The 18,154-nt window shown below is 37.8% G+C and overlaps 1 protein-coding gene across 2 annotated transcripts in view; it reads left to right on the plus strand.

Annotated features, from left to right (window-relative positions):
- The window catches only part of rps6kc1 (ribosomal protein S6 kinase polypeptide 1), a 49,411-nt gene that overhangs the window by 22,904 nt on the left and 8,353 nt on the right, over positions 1-18,154 (plus strand). For both annotated transcript variants that reach the window (XM_057822464.1, XM_057822463.1), the window contains exons 13-15: positions 2,287-2,376; positions 13,931-14,013; positions 17,406-17,501. In XM_057822464.1, coding sequence (XP_057678447.1) covers positions 2,287-2,376; positions 13,931-14,013; positions 17,406-17,501 — 269 coding nt within the window. The remainder of the gene's footprint in view (positions 1-2,286; positions 2,377-13,930; positions 14,014-17,405; positions 17,502-18,154) is intronic.

Consider the following 18,154-nt stretch of genomic DNA (forward strand, 5'->3'; position numbering starts at 1 on the left):
TTCTCTCAAGCCAATCTAGTAAGGTTTTTGGATTCAAGATACTATTAAAGTGAGTTGAGGTGCTTCATGTAGACAAAATTTTTTCTTTGCAGCAATTTTGTAGCAGCTCTGGCCAATTACAGTTCATAATTACCTCTTAAGGCTGTTTGACACTGGCGGCAGGCCAGCGTGAAAGGCGGCCCAAGACGGTGAAGTTTTATTAGTTATTTGTGAACTACATTTCCACACAAACGCACATCGAGGTATCCGTTAGCTTAACAAGCACAAGTGTGAAAGTCATTTATCGAGTGTCCCAGAGCTCGCAAAACTTAAAAAGAAGTGCATTTATCAAGGTTTCATCGGCCGTGAATTGCGTGTATCGATCTGCCGAAACAGCCTGATAGCACAGATATAAGTATACTGGCCCTCTGCTATTGAATGCGTAGTTGATGTGACAATAGAACAGGTTTCTAAATTGGCCACCGCAACTCGGCGAAAATTTACTCAACACTTTCCGCTTTGTCCAAAAGGGCCCCTCCCACATACAAAATGAATGGGTTGCCACTAGGGCTACAGCTATTGATTATTTTAGTAGAGGATTAATCAATTAACTAGTTAGTTTGAATGATCAAGTAATCGGATCGGGAACATAAAAAATTAAAATACCTGAGCCGAGCCTCAAACTGTTTAAAAGCTAGCTAGCTTAAATGCTATAAAATGCAACTTAAAAAAAAAAAAAAATTACAATGCTTTCTCTTAACAAATGGTTCAAACACATATTAAACACCTATAAACTAAATTATGAATGCATTAAACAGACATTAGCTCAAACAAAAACTTGCCTGATGTAGGTCTTAACAGGGAGCTGCTGGATTCACCCATGTGAAATGAGTTATGTCATATTCATTTTCGACACTAGAGGGCAATGTATCCACCTAAACTAATAAAACTAAATGCAAACACTTTCAAAACAAACCATTACAATGCCAGTTTAATTAAACGAATACTCAAAGCAACAAAATTGAATTCAAACCCTTCACATGGCATTTATTGCCACTGACAAAGTGACAGATGTCCAATCAGGTTCCTTCAAACTGGCTCCAGAGCAGCATGTGGCTCTTTTCATCCTTCCGTTTTGGTAATTTAAATTGTTTTAACTGGATAGCGCCTCCATTTTAAAATGTGTTGGACGTTTATTGCAGTCAATAGGAGTTTTTAATATACCTTTTCTCCATACTATACATACTGTATACCTGGCCTGGTAGTAAATGAAGTTACTTTGGGTTGGCTAACACATATTTGGACATTTTCAATAAAAGGTTCACTCTATTTTGAAATAGTGATGATTTTGGTTGGCCTCAGTTTTTTAGTGTGAAATGTGGACCCACTTAATTCAATACTAAACTGAAATACAGTCATACCTTGAGAGTGAGTTGAATTTGTTCTCTGAACATGCTCGTAATTCAAATGATTGGTATCTCAAATAATCTTTTCCAATTGAAATTAATGGAAAAGCCGATGTTAAAACCTTTCTCTAAAATACAATAAAAATAGTTTCAAAGCAAAGTTGCTGTATAAAAACATACCAATGGGATAATTAAATACAATTTTAAAACTTTTTTTTTTTGGTCAGACTTCAGTCGGATAGCCCGTGTGCTTCCTGCCTTGGCCATCAGAGGGCAGTGTATATCAGATAGTTATACTACTTTTTTCAGCTGTCAACACTGCAGTATGGCTTTTACTGCTGGTTTTTGTTTGGTAATAATGTGCTTTATACGCCGCTGTTGTTCAAACATGTTACAGAAACATCAATATTAATTGACTGCCATTGACGGCGATAGATGTCCAATCCATTTTGAGTGAAAGGGCTGACAGCGATCATTCCCATTCACTTCGACAAACCCAGCCACCATCTTGATGTCTCTCTCTCCGAAAATAAAGACAAGAGACCGCCTTTTACAATCATCTCTCTCCACCTCGTTATCAACAAGCGTCTAATTAGCTGAGTGGCTGTTTTAGTCTCCCCCGTGGTAATTATTGTTCTAAAGGGCCCATCAACCAAGAAGCGCGGCGCATCATTTTGGCTAGCTCCGGCTAATGGCCGCGGCTACCTAATGACACCATTAGTTCTAATGACGGCGTTAACGGGTAGCCGCTAAACAGGAGTAATCGCCGAGGCGGTGTACTTGAAAAGAGCGGAAAGGAACGTTGGAAGGAAGTGCTTTACAGGGAGGTGAAAACTTCCAAAAGTGCAAAGTCAGTGACACTTGACTGTGAAAGGTGTTTAAAAAATGTGTTTGCTTTCAGGGCATGTTCAGCTGACTTACTTCTGTCGCTGGAGTGACGTGGAAGAGTCGTGCGATAAAGAGGCCTGTGAGAACATGTACTGCGCACCAGGTGAGACATTTTATTTTGTGAATTTAGATTTTTTTTTTTGTCGAGTTAATGGTGACCCAGTTACATTCCCATAATTCCCTCAATCAAGACCATTAATAAAAATAATATACAAGACTACAATGTACAGAATCCATGTCGTGACTTAATGGCAGAACAAATGTGAACAGGGCCCGTGTGTGATGAGCTTTAACGGGATCCCCCGAGTGGAACATCCAGCAGGGGGGGTGCTGGTCAGAGGTGGGTAGAATAGTGAAAAATTTTACCTAAGTAAGAGTAGCATTGCTTCTAAATAATATTACACAAGTAAAAGTTGTCATCCAAAAATTTAATCAAGTACAAGTAAAAACGTATTGGTTGAAAAGAATACTCAAGTAATTAGTAGCATTGTGAGTAACTGCTTACAATGTCTGATTTTAAAAAGGAAAAATTGATATTTTTTCACTATAGGTGCACGATAATTATCGGACTGATAATTGGAATTATGACGTCATCCCAATAAATCCAATAACTTTATACATTATCGGGCCTATTAATATTAATTTTGGCACAGTGTCGGTGGATTGGAATGAGTGCGTTTGTTTCCACTCCTGTTTTGCCAGTATGCAATGTTTTGTTACTGTTCTAGAGGCCCTATTTTTCCATCACTGAGTGATAAACCTTACTATGGCAATTAGCAATGTTTGCATTTTACAGTGTAATGTTTACAAGTTATTGAGAGGCCTTTTGGTTATTGAAATTATGAAAATTCCGGTTAGGTCCAAGGCAAATCTCTGCTGAATCCACCACTAGTATTTTTGACCTACAGATGTTCAAAAACTGAATATACAATAAAAAATTATATACAGTATATATTATTGGTTATCATATCGGTATCGGCCTTAAGGAGCAGGAAGTTATTGATATCGGTTTCAAAAAATGGATACCGTGCACCGCTATTTTTTTCTCCACACAACTTCATCTGTTATTATTATACTATATGATTGATAACCTATTACATGACCGTATTAAGCCAAAAAATCCAACAAATTCTTGTAATTCAGACAAGAAACATGAAACATCACCCATCCAATATTTTATGTTTTTTATACCACCATTAGTGCCAGTTAAAGTGATACAGACCCCTTCAAGATATAAAAGAGGTGTCATTCAACTAGTTGTCAGTCGAGGTGATGAAAATATTTTATAAAGGTTGAAAAGTTACTAACTGTTGATTTAAAACGAAGTTGAACTATGTTAGTGTGAGGGGAAAAAAAGATTTTCATAGGGAATGAAATTGTTACTTAGATTTGAAATTGAACTTAAATTTTAGCTTAAGTTTGATGAATTTTTTTTAAAATATGAAAATGCCCTAACATCAATGCAATAAAATGAGAATATGTCAAGTTGTATCTTTACAACATTAAAAGTAAAACTGTCAACACGGGTAATAAAAATATTTCCCAAGAGAGAATTTATATAATCTTGAGATCTCATTTTTTTGAGAACCAAATCAATTAGAAATAAAACATAATTTATCTTAAATGATCACCAGAACACAAGGAATTGATTTAAATACAATATAACGTTAGTCAATTCTTACTATAGGGAGGGTTTATTTGATTTTTTAATTTTTTTTTAACCTGAGTGAAGTTTCTTTCACAAATGAGTTAAATTCTAACATGAAAAAAGATGTGACGTCATGAGAACTCAACATTTCATCAGAATAGTGTCCAATATTTAACCCATTCCCAGAAAATGAACACTGCCAGCTCCTCCCAGTCCAAATGGAGTGGACGTCTGTCGCCGTCAATGGCAGCCAGTGAGTTAAAAATCAATTCGTTCACTGAGCAAAACGTGTTGTAATGGTCTCCTCGTCCTCTAGAGGGTTCTGCTGCGTAACACTGAGGCCGGCTCGAATGTGTCAGCGCAGCCTTGTTTGTTGCCCCCGGCAGGCTCGTGGCAGCTCTGGCATGTTGTTTAAAAGCTGTCGAAAGCAAACAGTTTGCCACTAGTCCAGCCTTTCTTCTCTGCGCTTTTGTGTAGTTTATATCTGTCACTTCAGACATTCAGATGGATTATATATGGATGCGTTTAAATACACATTTCCTGCTCAAAATCCACACATGCCTTTGTTCACACTTGTATTTAATACATTTTATGCATTCAGGTATGTAAATGTATTTGATCAAGGAAAAGCAAAATATAAAAATGTTAATAAAAATACAAACAGAAGCACGTTTGAATTAAAAGTGAAATAAATGTGGTAAATGAAAAAGATATTAATAAATGATGAATGAAAATATTTATGGATTATTTCATCAGATTAGGAGCCAAATTATATACTAGATATCGTCTGATATAGGTTTTTCAGGACCGATACCGACTATTAGTAGTTCGAGGGGCTGATTACCGATTTTTGGAGCCCATATTAATTTGCAGTAAAAGTGTAAAAAAATGGCTTACTAAGATTAAATAATGAAAACACTTCATTTAAATGCCTAAAGCATGTTTTCTGAATCACAAATAGAAAATGATAGCTCCAAATTTGCCTAAATTTCTTAGACTTTAGAAACATCTCTTATAAAGTTGAATAAAAAGTTAACTCAATTCCCCAAAAAATTCCACAGAAAATAAAATATAGTGGTACCTTTACTTACGAAATTAATTGCTTCTCAAAGTAGTAGTTTCTTAACTTGAAAATTCTGTAAGTAGAGACGCGTCTTCCATCTAAATGCCCTAATCCATCCAAAGCCCCCCAAAATTCAGACATAAATATTTTATCATGCATAAAAATGCATCAAAACATATAACAAATACATGTTACAATTACATTATGTACAATAAACATAAAATCTGAGTTGTGCATAATGTAAATAAACAAGAATAAAGAATAAAAGTTAATACGCTCATGTGAAGCTGTCGCAACACGAGGTGCGAATGCTTAGATGCAAACATACACATACAGTAGAGGTCCCTCTTAGCCAATTGGATACCAGGAATGCTTGGCAATAGCCAATTGCAGAGCAGCTATAAAAGTATGTTGCGTTCAACAAACTCTGTGAGCTGCGAGTACCACCCATACTATATTTTTGCCTTTCATATCCTGAAATTTCTATCTTAACACCAGGCAATATTTCCCTGTTGAGGTGTCTTATCCTGAAAATTCTATATGTAGAGACGTTCTTAAGTAGAGATACCACTGTACAACTAAAACACAGGGAGTTCACAGGCTCAGCAGCGCCTCTCTTAAATTTAAATAAAAACTTGGATAATAGCTCCCTGAATTTTTTCACAAAAAAAATAAAATTTCAATACAACTGAAATAATTTAATTTTGGTTTAACTTCAAATTTAACCAATCAGTGGACGGGGTGATTCCAAGTGCAGGAGAGAGAGGCGTTGCTTCATCAGAGCTGAAATAACCCAGTTTTGAATGGCTTTTTTCATATTGGCCGGTCGTATTAAAAAAAAAAAAAAAAAAAAAAAAAAAAAAAAAAAAAAAAAAGGTCAAATTTCCAAATATCGGCGCTGATAATCGGCCCGGCCGACAATCAATCTATATCTCTAGTTTATACACACACACTCACACACAAAATACTGCATATGGCGGAAAACACTGAAGTTCCGCTCCGAGACCCCCAATTTGGCCAAATTTTTAAATTGTCCTATATGCATGTGAGATACATCATTGGAAAGCTTAAAATCTGAATTTTCTGGGGGAAGAAAAATTTTGAACTGGAGGGCATTTAAAAAAAAAAAAAAAAACTAAACGGCAAAACCCTAACTGGAAGTGAGAGCATGAGAGAGCAAAATTAAATACGCCCTGATTTTTACGAGATATTATCGCGTACTTACATCTTTTCAATCCAAAAACTCAATGTCAAGACACAGCTGTGAATGGCCATAGCAGGATTTTTGGGGGGGTTCATGGGTGAAACATGGTAATAAGGGTCACGATGCAGAAATCACAGACATCAAGGAGTGGTCGAGATTTTCTTTTTCATATATTTACCCTTTTAAACTTTTTTTTTTCTTTGTTTGGATATATTATTTATCATCTCAAGTAACAGGGAAAATACGACAGTAACTAAAAAATACAATTACGCGATAGTTATGAGATAGATATCTGTGACTTATTTACAGACATCATTTTTTTCATTGTTACGTAATTTGTTTAAAAGTTTAAAATATGCGAGTGAAGTCTTTTTTTTTTTTTTTTTTTTTTTTTTTAAGAAAAAGCCTAAATATTAGACATCAATTAATAATTATAAGCTAAAAATGACAGACATTTCGAATAATAAATATGAATTATAATTATAATAATAACAATAAAGTTGTAGAACAGCATTACCTTGTTCTTTCCTTTGGAAAGACCAAGGTAATTACCTTCTTTTTATGGCTGGGTTGAAACAAAAGCCGGTGCGCGTCGTCTGTAAACGGGTTTCCAGGGTAAAACGGACAAATTAAAAATTGTTCGGGAGCTTAATGCGCGATGAATCTGCTATGGCGGCATATAGACATATTGTTCTATGGTTCTACAGTTCTTTTGGCTTAAAATACACCAGTTTATTTTAAATAGGGGTGCAAGAGCAGAAACTGCTTTTTCAGCCTTGTGTTTTCCGCCATATACGACATTTAACAATTTCTCAATATACAATAATGTAGTAAAAGATCACTGTTTGTTTTTTTCTAATGGTAATTTTCAGAAAATAAAAATTCATGAAGTCCAGTTGCAGTCTAAAAAAAAAACTGTCCTTATTTTGTAAGAAGACAAATGCAATAAATAACGGTGCAGCGCTCAATGTCTTCAGGAATGAATTGATTAAATAACATAAAGACAATAATCTCAATAATCCTGTGCTTTAATACAATTTGAATAATAAAAAAAATGCAGCAGAGCTATCGCGGGTTGGATTTGCGGTTTACTTACTTTGTTTATACTGTAATATCTTCTTACAGGCCAAGATATTTAATTTAAAAACATGTAAAGGATCATCCCCCCCAAAAAATATTGTAAAGTGGAAGAAGACATATCGTATTAATCCCAAAGTATCAACCATGTTGTAATCGTATGTGTCAGTAGGGGGCGTGTGATACCTTCTTAATATCTGAATGCACTTTTTTGTTGTTGGCATTTTTATAGACTTTAATCAAATATATAAATATGCATTATGCATTTTCTATAGGTGCTTGTCAATCTAAACACCAAATAGTGTGTTTGTGTGTGTTTTATCTTGCCCTTGTTATGTATAGCTGTTTATCCAGACAGGGTCAGCGCTATGGCTTCATTCCTGATGACAGATTTATGACTGTTTGCCAGAGAGCTAGCAGGGGGTCTGTTGTGTGTGTGTGTGAAAGAAGGAGAGAAACATGTTTTTAAAGCACACACATTCACACCCACGCACGCATGAAAAGGGAAAAAAAACGGGGAGTGGACTTGGAAAAATGTAGTGGCAGTGTATTAATCTGTTTATTCTGCTCTTGTGCTTATTTACATTCTCACCATTTTGTCGTCACAACTAAACATCAGATGGCAAATGTTTTGGTTTGTAATTAGTAAAGCAAAAGCAAGCAGATGAATGGTGGAGGAATAAATGTCAGCCGAAAAGGTAATGTGAGGCAAGGACAGCAGTTTTTTTTTTTTTTTTTTTAATGTGTGTGTGTTCAAATCTATATGTACTAGTATATATATTTTTTTATTTTTTTAATGTACCGGTAAATCTAATTAATTTGTCTATATGCAGGTCACTTATGCACAATATTACTGCTGGGTGATATGGAAAAAAATCTAAATATGGGCCAGTTTATATCACATTAATGATACATCATCATTTAGTAATTTTAAAAAATATTTGGTAAAGAAAAAAAGTTATTAATTATATGTTTGTCTTTGCGAGTGGGTATTTCTTTCCTAGTTTAGTACTTGTAGCTTTATGCTCACCCCCTCATCGTTTAGTATTTTTTTCATAACTTATTACCTGCCTTAGAGGGAAATAAATGCACAAATGGCCCGGACGCCAATAACTAAAATGGCACTAAAATCTGATCATTCACTGCCAAGCATCACAGTTCGACGTCTATCACCGTCAATGGCAGCCAGGAATTTAAAGCAACATCACTTTGCTATGGTTAGCGTATATGTGGTGGTGTCATGTCATAATGAAGGAACAGATATTGGAGTGCGCAACACAAATAGACAGACAATATAACATATATTATTTATCCCCTGCAAAAAATGTTAATATTAATTCCCAGTTAAAATGGATTTGATGTTTATCGCCGTCAATAGCTGCCAATGAGTTTTAGCAACGTCATTTTGAGGTGGTTAGCATATATGTAGCAGTGTTAAATTATACCTATGTAACAAATTTTGGAGTGGCCTAACGCATGTCAACAGTCAATATAACATATTCTTTATCCTCTGCAAAAAATGTTTAATGTTAATTTTCAGTTCAAATGGATTGGATGTTTATCACTGTCAGTAGCTGCTAATGAGTTATAGCAACGTCACTTAAAGATGGTTAGCATATATGTGGCAGTGTTAAATTTATTGATGTAAGAAATTTTGGAATGCTGCAACGCATGTAGACAGACAATATAACATTTTCTTTATCCTCTGGGGGAAAAAAAAAAAAAGAATCCAGTTCAAATAGTTTGGACGTCTAGTGCCGTCAATGACTGCCAATAAGTTATAGCAGCATCGCTTTTAGATGGTTAGCATATATGTGGCAGTGTTAAATTATACTTATGTAACAAATTTTGAGTGCCGCAACGCATATAGGCAGACAATATAACATATTCTTTATCCTCAGCAGAAAATGTTAACATTAATTTCCAGTTCAAATGGATTGGACATCTAGCGCCATCAATGGTTGCCAATGAGTTATAGCAGTATCACTTTTAGGTGGTTAGCATATACAGTGGGGAGAACAAGTATTTGATACACTGCCAATGGGAATTGGCAGTGTATCAAATACTTGTTCTCCCCACTGTATAACCCCTAGCAGAAAGTATGGAATCACCAGTCTCGGACGAGCACTCACTCAGACGTTTTATTATGTAGAACAAACTCAGATAAAAAGCATGAAAAAAATAATGAATTAGTTCAAAAGTGCAACTCTTTAGCATTCAGAAACACTAAAAGAAATGAATAAAAACATTGTGGTGGTCAGTAAATGTTACTTTTATAGAGCAAGTGCAGGGAAATGAGTATAGAATCACTCCATTCTGAGGGAAAATTTATGGAATCATGAGAAATAAACAAAGAAATAGCAATTAAAACACATCTCTAGTATTTAGTTGCACCACTTCTGGCTTTAATGACAGCTTGCAGTCTCTGAGGCATGGACTTGATGAGTATTCTTCATCAATTTGGTGCCAACTCTCTTAGATTGCAGTTGCCAGATCATCCTTGCAGGTCGGAGCCTTGCTGTGGACCTTTTTTTTTTTTTTTTTTCATTTTCCGCTACAGGTTTTCAATAGGGTTAAGATCTGGGCTATTTGCAGGCCATGACATTGATTGGCTGAGTCTTTCTCCAAGGAATGCTTTAACATTTTAGCTCTGTGGCATGATGCATTGTCATCTTGAAAAATGACAAACATATTTTCAATTGAAGGGATAAGAAAGCTGTCTAAAATTTCAATGTAAACTTGTGCATTTATTGAAGATTTAACCACAGCCATCTCCCCAGTGCCTTTGCCTGACATGCAGCCCCATATCATCAAGGACTGAGGGAATTTTGATGTTTTCTTCAAGCAGTCATCTTTGGAAATCTCACTGGAACAGCACCAAACAAAAGTTCCAGAATCATCACCTTGTCCAATGCAGATTATTGACTCTTGACACCTTGTCCAATCCAGATTCTTGACTCTTGACAAGGTCATGATGCTGGAACTTTTGTTTGGTGCTGTTCCAGTGAGATTTACAAAGATGACTGCCTTCGACTTGTATGTTGTCTTTTTTTTTTCCCTCTCTCTCTTCATTGCGCATTTTTGGGCTGGTGCGACTTATACTCAGGTGCGACTTATAGTCCGAAAAATACGGTATATGGCAGTGTTAAATTATACTTATTTAACAAATTTTGGGGTGCTGCAACACATGTAGACAGACAATATAACAAAACTCACAGGCATATATATTCTTTACCCTCTGCCAAATGCCAAATATTAATCCTCAGTTTACACTGACTTGACATCTATTGCCGTCAATGAATGCCAATTTAAGAATACATATTTTAACTTGTTTCGAGATTGAATACTGTAGAACAACGCTTCCTCTTCGTTTAAGTGTTTGGGGAAGTTGGCGTGACAGGAGAAGGGCGAGTTCCTTACTGCCCACAGGAGAGACGAGATGTGATTTGAGATACACTTGTATTGTTTCATGTAAAAAGGGAAGAAGAAGAAGCAGAAGAAGAGGCCACAAGGTGAACGCGCAGCATTCTTCATGCCTCGTTTTTAATTTCCCATCTCAAGTGCGCGCCGCACATGCGAGTTGAAGGCACAGTCACTCTGCGGAAGAGTTGTTTTCCGATGACCTGTGGCCTCTGGACGCGGTTAATTCCCCCCTTTCCCGTCCTCTTTCTCCCCTTCTCCGTGCCTCGCTCTGACAGAGCGGTAAGTGTAGCCAGCTCCACTGTACTCTCCCTGCAGCTCCTTAGACATTAATCCATTGTGATGACATCGACCTTGCTCTGAGATGTGTGTGTGCGCGTATGCGCCCGCGTGTGTGCGTGTCCACCGCCGGCCCGCCGGCGAGGAGCTACGCAGGTATCACTAGTCCGTTCAATGACGATCTTCTCTCCTTGGCTGTCAAAATAGTAGTCCTGGGGAGCCCTGAAGACTGGTTGCTCAGTTAGCTGTAAGTGTGTGGCGGAGTGAGTGTGTGTGTACATAACAGTATCATAGCCCTCTCTAACCTTGGCTGCAAGAGAGCCACACACGGCCTCCAGGAGACGAGGGGTCTTTGTCTCTCGTGTTCCCCCAGCTGAGGAGCCTGATCTCTGGGCACGCAGGGGGTCACGGGCCCCCTGTGGGTGAACACCCCCAACACTGTGCTTCTCCACCCCACGGGGAGGCAAAGCGAAGTTGAGCGGCATGAGAAGCCATCTGGTGCCAAGCGGAGCTCGTAGCGAGCGCGGACGCACACTTTTTGACTTTGTTTTTTTGTCTTAAGTGCTATAGATGGTCTGCGATTGTTCAGCAGTGCACAAAACACTTTTTCCATGGACCTTTTGTATTGTTTTTAAAAGGTTTTGATGTTTGTATATCACTTTTTTAGGGCAGTCTAAATAGTCAAATTTAGGGTGTCCGATGTTTTTTAAGGGCTAAAAAGTAACAAAAGAAAGAAAAATATATACATGGTTAAAATTTTTAATTATAAAAAATTGTAATCGTTTTACACCCCTAATATATATATATATATGTGTGTGTATATATATATATATATATATATATATATATATATATAATATATACAGTACTGTGCAAAAGTTTTAGGCTGGAAACCTGCCTAAAACTTTTGCACAGTAATGTATATTTTTATTATATTATGTATATACAGGATATACTGTATGTATATATTTTCCCCAAGTGGAAGCTTCCATGATCCTAATAAATCTAATAATTAAAATAAATAAATAAAAAAAATAAAAAATAAAATAAATGTGTATAGATATATATGTACATATATATATATATATATATATGTATAATTAGGGGTGTCAAACGATTAAAATTTTTAATCGAGTTAATTACAGCTTAAAAATTAAATGAGCGTCATTTATCGCAATTAATCGCAATTCAAACCATCTATAAAATATGCCATATTTTTCTGTAAATTATTGTTGGAAAGATAAGACACAAGATGGATATACAGTATACATTCAACATACGGTACATAAGTACTGCATTTCTTTATTATAACAATAAATCAACAAGATTGCATTACCATTATTAACATTCTGTTAAAGCGATCCATGGATAGAAAGACTTGTAGTTCTTAAAAGATAAATGTTAGAACAAGTTATAGAAATTTTATATTAAAATCCCTCTTCATGTTTTCATTTTAATACAATTTGTAAAATTTTCAATCAAAAAAATAAACTAGTAGCCCGCCATCGTTGTTGTCAATAATTACTTACACAATGCTCATAGGTGCTGAATATCGTTCAGGCCTAGCAGGTATCATACATTTATTTTGAACACTGCTAAAACTAAAAATCCTATCAGTACTTACAGTTTAGACTAACTTAAAACTTAATTAAAACTTAAAAATAGCTTGACACAAATGGAAATTCAATTGAAACACGTGGGAAAAACACGTAGCTTTCAAGTGATGTGTGTTATCAAGCGTAATTACATTTTTAGGTAAGAAATACGTTGGTTTTTTTTTTTATAGGATCTAGAAGTTTTTTGAGTGAAAGCAGTGAATTTTTTTTTTCTAATCACATCTGAGATGCAATTGGTGGCTGTTTTCAACAATGTACTGTACATCGAAAATAAAGGCATTGATTGACTGAAAATGGTATATTTAAAATTGCCCTTTACCTTAGAAAAAAAAATGCTTTATCCGATTACTCGATAGAATTTTCAGTCGATTACTCGAGTACTAAATCACCATCGTTAGACACACTAAACTCGTTGGAGTGGACTCTCACAGCTGGTGGGAAACGTTCATGACAGCGTTTACTTACCTTAAATTTTGTGTAACGTGATGGTGATGGTCACGTAAATGTGAAATCATGTTGGAGGTGTTGCTTCCCTTGGCAAGCACGCTCCGTAAGCATGTCTGCTGTCCTTTCTCTAAGCCGCGGCCATCTGTTTTCAGTAGCTGAAGTACTCCAATACTAGCCACTTTGTCTTTTTTGAGGGGGGAGGAAAAAAAGCTCAGGTGTAGTGTCACCGACAGATAAAGGGGACGGGTGAGCGCTGTCGCTCCAAGCCACGGATTTTTGTTCGTCTATTAATGCCAGCCAGCGAGTTGACAGCACTTTTGAAATTCTTTACACACTTCACCCACTAGTTTTGCATCCTAAACTTTTCTTTTTATGGTCAGAGATGCTATTAAATGTTCACCTTCAGAGGCCTTCCGTGCAAGGATCCTGTAAGTAATTCATTAAAGACCCAATCGGAAGTCCAACGACTTATAGCCAGATGAAACGGCAAATCGCGTCTGTGTAATTATTGAGGAGCATTAAATAATGAGGCTCGTCAAGAAACCTCAGATTGCACGAGGGGCCGAAGAAAGGGAACAAAACTCTGTCGCTTTATTTGTTCTCTAGCTTTACATTTCTTAATGCGTGCGTTTTGTTTGAGTGTGTTTGCTGCTCGAGGTCGGGTCATGCAGATGGTGTGAAGTTGCGGCACAGACGGTTTCCTCAATTTAACTGCTTTTTTTATTATGCAAATCACCCTTTTATGAGACACACTCCATGGGTGTGTGCGTGTAGCCGTTTTGAAGCAAGCGTGTCACGCCGCTGAATTACTGAGCGATTCAAGATGTCGGCTTGTAAATGAAGTACCCGGATTGTTCGGGAACGTTTTTTTACATGTAATCATAATGTGTTTTTTTTTCCCAGAGGTGGGAGGCATTGGCGAGGAGACGGCAGCGTGCGATTGGTGGAGTTTGGGCGCCATCCTCTTCGAGTTGCTGACAAGCACAGTGAGTCCAAAAAAAGGGGAAAGTGCATTATTTTTGCGTGCTGAAGGTATTGTGGGACGTCTCCAGGTTGATTGGCATTCAGCTGTCAACGCTCTTTATGGTCTTGCCAGGTTGTGTATGTGTGTTTTGTTGTTGTTTGTGTGAATGAGGTGCGTCTTGGCTGCCGTTTCTCGCTCTGGTTCTCCGGGAGTGCCAGGGGTGTCCGTGTGACTTTCTCCCCCAGCTTGAGCTCCATCTGCCGGGCCATGAGGTCAGCCCTCCCTGGGCTTCTTTTCTGGCTTCTGGAGCACCGCTGGGCTCTTGGAGCCGCAGAAAAAGCCTTACGTCGGCCCTGAAGGTCTTGGGGACGGGTTTCCAAAGTGATGCTTGCGTGGTTGGGTCGGGGGGTTGCGATGGTCTTGACTTGGAATGATGGGAAATTTTTGCTTTGAAGTCACTGAAGACTCCATTTTAATATTGTTATTTTTCTGTAAGGTTAAGCCAAAATATTTTGTTTTCACTCTTCTTTTAGTCAAATTTACACTGTTAAAATTAGAGCTGAAACGAATACTCGAGCAACTCGAGTAACTCGAGTTTAAAAACTGATCCAAGTAATTTTATTCACCTCGAGGAATCGTTTAATTTTACCAGCTCTAAGCATCACGTTTTGCCCTGACTGCTTTTAATGCGGGAAGTAATAAAGAAAAAAAAACGTACCGCAGCCGACAGCCGCTACAAACTTCGCCGACGTTGCTAAAAACTACGCCCGCATGATGCTAGTGTGGTAGCAGCTAGTGTCCGATGCGTCTCATAGATATCGAATGCATTTAGGACTAGGTGCGAAATGACAGACATGGCATGCCGGTTTACTGGCTGCCCAGACGCGGCCGAGTCTGTCATTTCCCATTTAGTCCTAAATGCATGCGATATCTATGAGACGCATCGGACACTAGCTGCTACCACACTAGCATCATTATATGGCTGCCATGTCATGTTTTTTTGCTCCCGATCCGATCCTGATCGTTTTAGTTTGAGTATCTGCCGATCCCGATATTTCCCGATCCGATTGCTTTTTTTTGCTCCCGATTCAATTCCAATCATTCCCGATAATTTCTCCCGGTCATATACATTTTGGCAATGCATTAAGAAAAAAATGAATAAAACTCGGATGAATATATACTGGACTGTCTCAGAAAATTAGAATACACAATATTCTAATTTTCTGAGACAGTCCTGTATATTGTTCTATGTAAAGGACGTCAGCCAAGGTCGGCCCCCCACATTTTTACCACGCCAAATCTGGTCCCCTTTGCAAAAAGTTTGGACACCCCTGCTTTAAATGGTGGATTAATGTACAGGACTGTCTCAGAAAATTAGAATATTGTGTATTCTAATTTTCTGAGACAGTCCAGTACATTCAACATACAGTACATAAGTACTGTATTTGTTTATTGTGACAATAAATCCTCAAGATGGCATTTAAATTATTAACATTCTTTCTGTGAGAGGGATCCACGGATAGAAAGACTTGTGACTTTGTATATTGTGACTAAATATTGCCATCTAGTGTATTTGTTGAGCTTTCAGTAAATGATACTGTAGCCATGCCCAAATGCATGATGGGAAGTGGAACCATGATTGTGCGTAGTGCTACCAATTGATATATCTTCTCTGCGTTGGGAAATAACTTAAGGTGTTGCTTCCCCACATTGCTTCCCATGATATTTCTAATCGTAGGGAGAGGGATTGTAAGGCTTTAGCCAATTAAAAAAAGGCTCCAAAGGCTGCCAAAATTCACTCTACTCATTTGACGCTGCCTTTTTTGTCTCCATATAAGTAAAACGGCGCCGTTACAGATTGAGTGTGACAATGCGTGAGTGGTTCGTGCAGCGCATGCATTAATTGCGTTAAATAATTTAACGTGATACAGTTTTTTAAAAAATTAATTACCGCCGTTATCGGGATAATTTTGATAACCCTACCTTAAGCCTTAACTAAAGACTCTGGATGAGTGTACCATATTATGTTTGTAACGTTAAATACAATTAGAAAACTATTTAATTAAAATATATATATACTGTATATATATATTAAAAAAAAGGCATGGCCGATATTTTTTTGCCGATTCCGATACTTTGAAAATGACGTGATCGGACCTGATTGATCGGGATGCCGATCGATCGGGACGTCTCTACCTGGTATAATTCAATAATCTGAATTTGGATGTTTGTGAATCGTTCTCGAATCTTCCACGGCCGAATCGCGAATAATCAAAGAATCAGAAATTTCGCACACCTCTAGTTAATATGCCAAAGTTACTGTGTGGTCAATGTAAAAACTTGTAAAAAAGAAACTCTGGTTTGTCTATCATTGTTAATCTAAACCGTAAAGCCTTACTTTATTGAGATTATTTTAAATCCAACTAAATTGGATATCAACTAGTGTAAAGGAACGGATTGTGTTCAACCACGGCTTTTCCACTGTATATACACACACACATACACGTTCACAAACAGCACAAAAGGGCCCTTCAATTTTTCATTGTCTATTAAATTTAAATAGAGAGTAACTGTTTGCCAGTGGGCATATTTTCTTATCAGCCATCAACGTTGCCCATCAGTGTCCCAAACACGAGTCGGGGGTGTTAGGTGGGTGTTATTGTGTTTAACGACGCACACACAGACGCCCGCGCACACGCTTACCTGGGGAAAAAACAAAGTCAGTCACACAGATGTCTCCTTTGATGATTACGTCTGGGTACCGTCCTGGCAAAGACACACACGCAAAAACACACAGACACGAGCGCAAATAGTGTCTCTTGATCCTTGCAGGATAAGATCTTGCCTGGGGCGGTCTTGACTGCAGCCAGGAACCCAGCCAGAAGTCCTGCAGCACGTATCAGGAGAGAGGGAGCGAGGCAACAGATCCAGCTGGGGGGGGGGGGCTTACGTCGGGGTCCCTAATACAAAGCCATACACACTCATTTGCGCCATTTTGTGTTTTTTTTTTCGGTAACATCGGAAGATGCGCCGCAGCGCTTTGGTGATTACTAGCCATTATATTCAATTATTTCAACAATAAGGCTTTAGCGTGCACTTTTGGAGGAGCACTTAAAGGTCCTGCGCTCCCTTTCGCTCACTTAGCTATTTTTTGTACTTTTGGGTGAGTGCGCTAATTTGCTTTTTAAATGGTTGACCCTTCCAGTGAACTTTTTCCAATTTTTGATGATGAAAACAGTATGTTTTCAACCCAGTGTTTTCCATTCCGCGTTCCAAGAAGAGCATAACCGCCGTCATCATTGTTGTTTCAGGTGCTCCGTCGTCCTCCTCCCGCTCCGGCCGAGGCCCAGCGGGTGTCCCTACGCCGCTTCGTCACTTTTCTGTGTTTGCGCTGATGGTTATCTCTGCCCACAGTCGCTGCTCCAGTGCCATCCAGCAGGAATCGGGCGACACACGGCGCTTAACATCCCCGAGTCGGTGTCCGAGGAAGCCAGATCGCTACTGGAACAGGTGGCATAGCAAAAACATAGCCACAGAAAATGTTTTTGTTCTTTTTCATATCAAAATTAGATCATATCATAAGTAAACTAGATCATAAGTACTCTTTGGTGATGTAACTTACTGTATTCATCGGCGTCAGTCAGGACACTCAAGCTCAGTTTGTAGACTTTAGATCAGGAAATTGGGATTTTACATCTAGCGCAGCATTTTTAGAAACATTCAAGTGTGCTGCAGTACATCCAAAACACAATTTTAATTGTGACAAATTTAATCCTTTCGAGACAATACATAATTTTTACTCATTTGCCGCAATTGACGGAAATGAACTTCCAATTATTTTGATGTGGGATGGGCGGCAGAGATTGTTTATGGATTGGACGCTTAGGCAATGTGCATATTTTTCCTGAAAATATTTTCAAAATGAATAAGCTCTTCCCTCAAAAAACTTTCACTCACCACTAGTGTTATTTTTGGAAGCCCTTTTCATTTTTGTCTCGGTCTTTGGACAAAAATACTTACTACCGAAAATTACGAACGATAAGGCGCACCTGACTATAAGCCACACCCACCAAATTTGACAGCAAACTACATTTGTTCATAGCTAAACCGACCGGACTATAAGCCACAGCTGTCCTCACTGTATTATGGGATATTTACACCAA

The sequence above is a fragment of the Corythoichthys intestinalis genome, chromosome 19 (assembly GCF_030265065.1).
Source record: "Corythoichthys intestinalis isolate RoL2023-P3 chromosome 19, ASM3026506v1, whole genome shotgun sequence".
In the NCBI taxonomy this organism is placed as follows: domain Eukaryota; kingdom Metazoa; phylum Chordata; class Actinopteri; order Syngnathiformes; family Syngnathidae; genus Corythoichthys; species Corythoichthys intestinalis.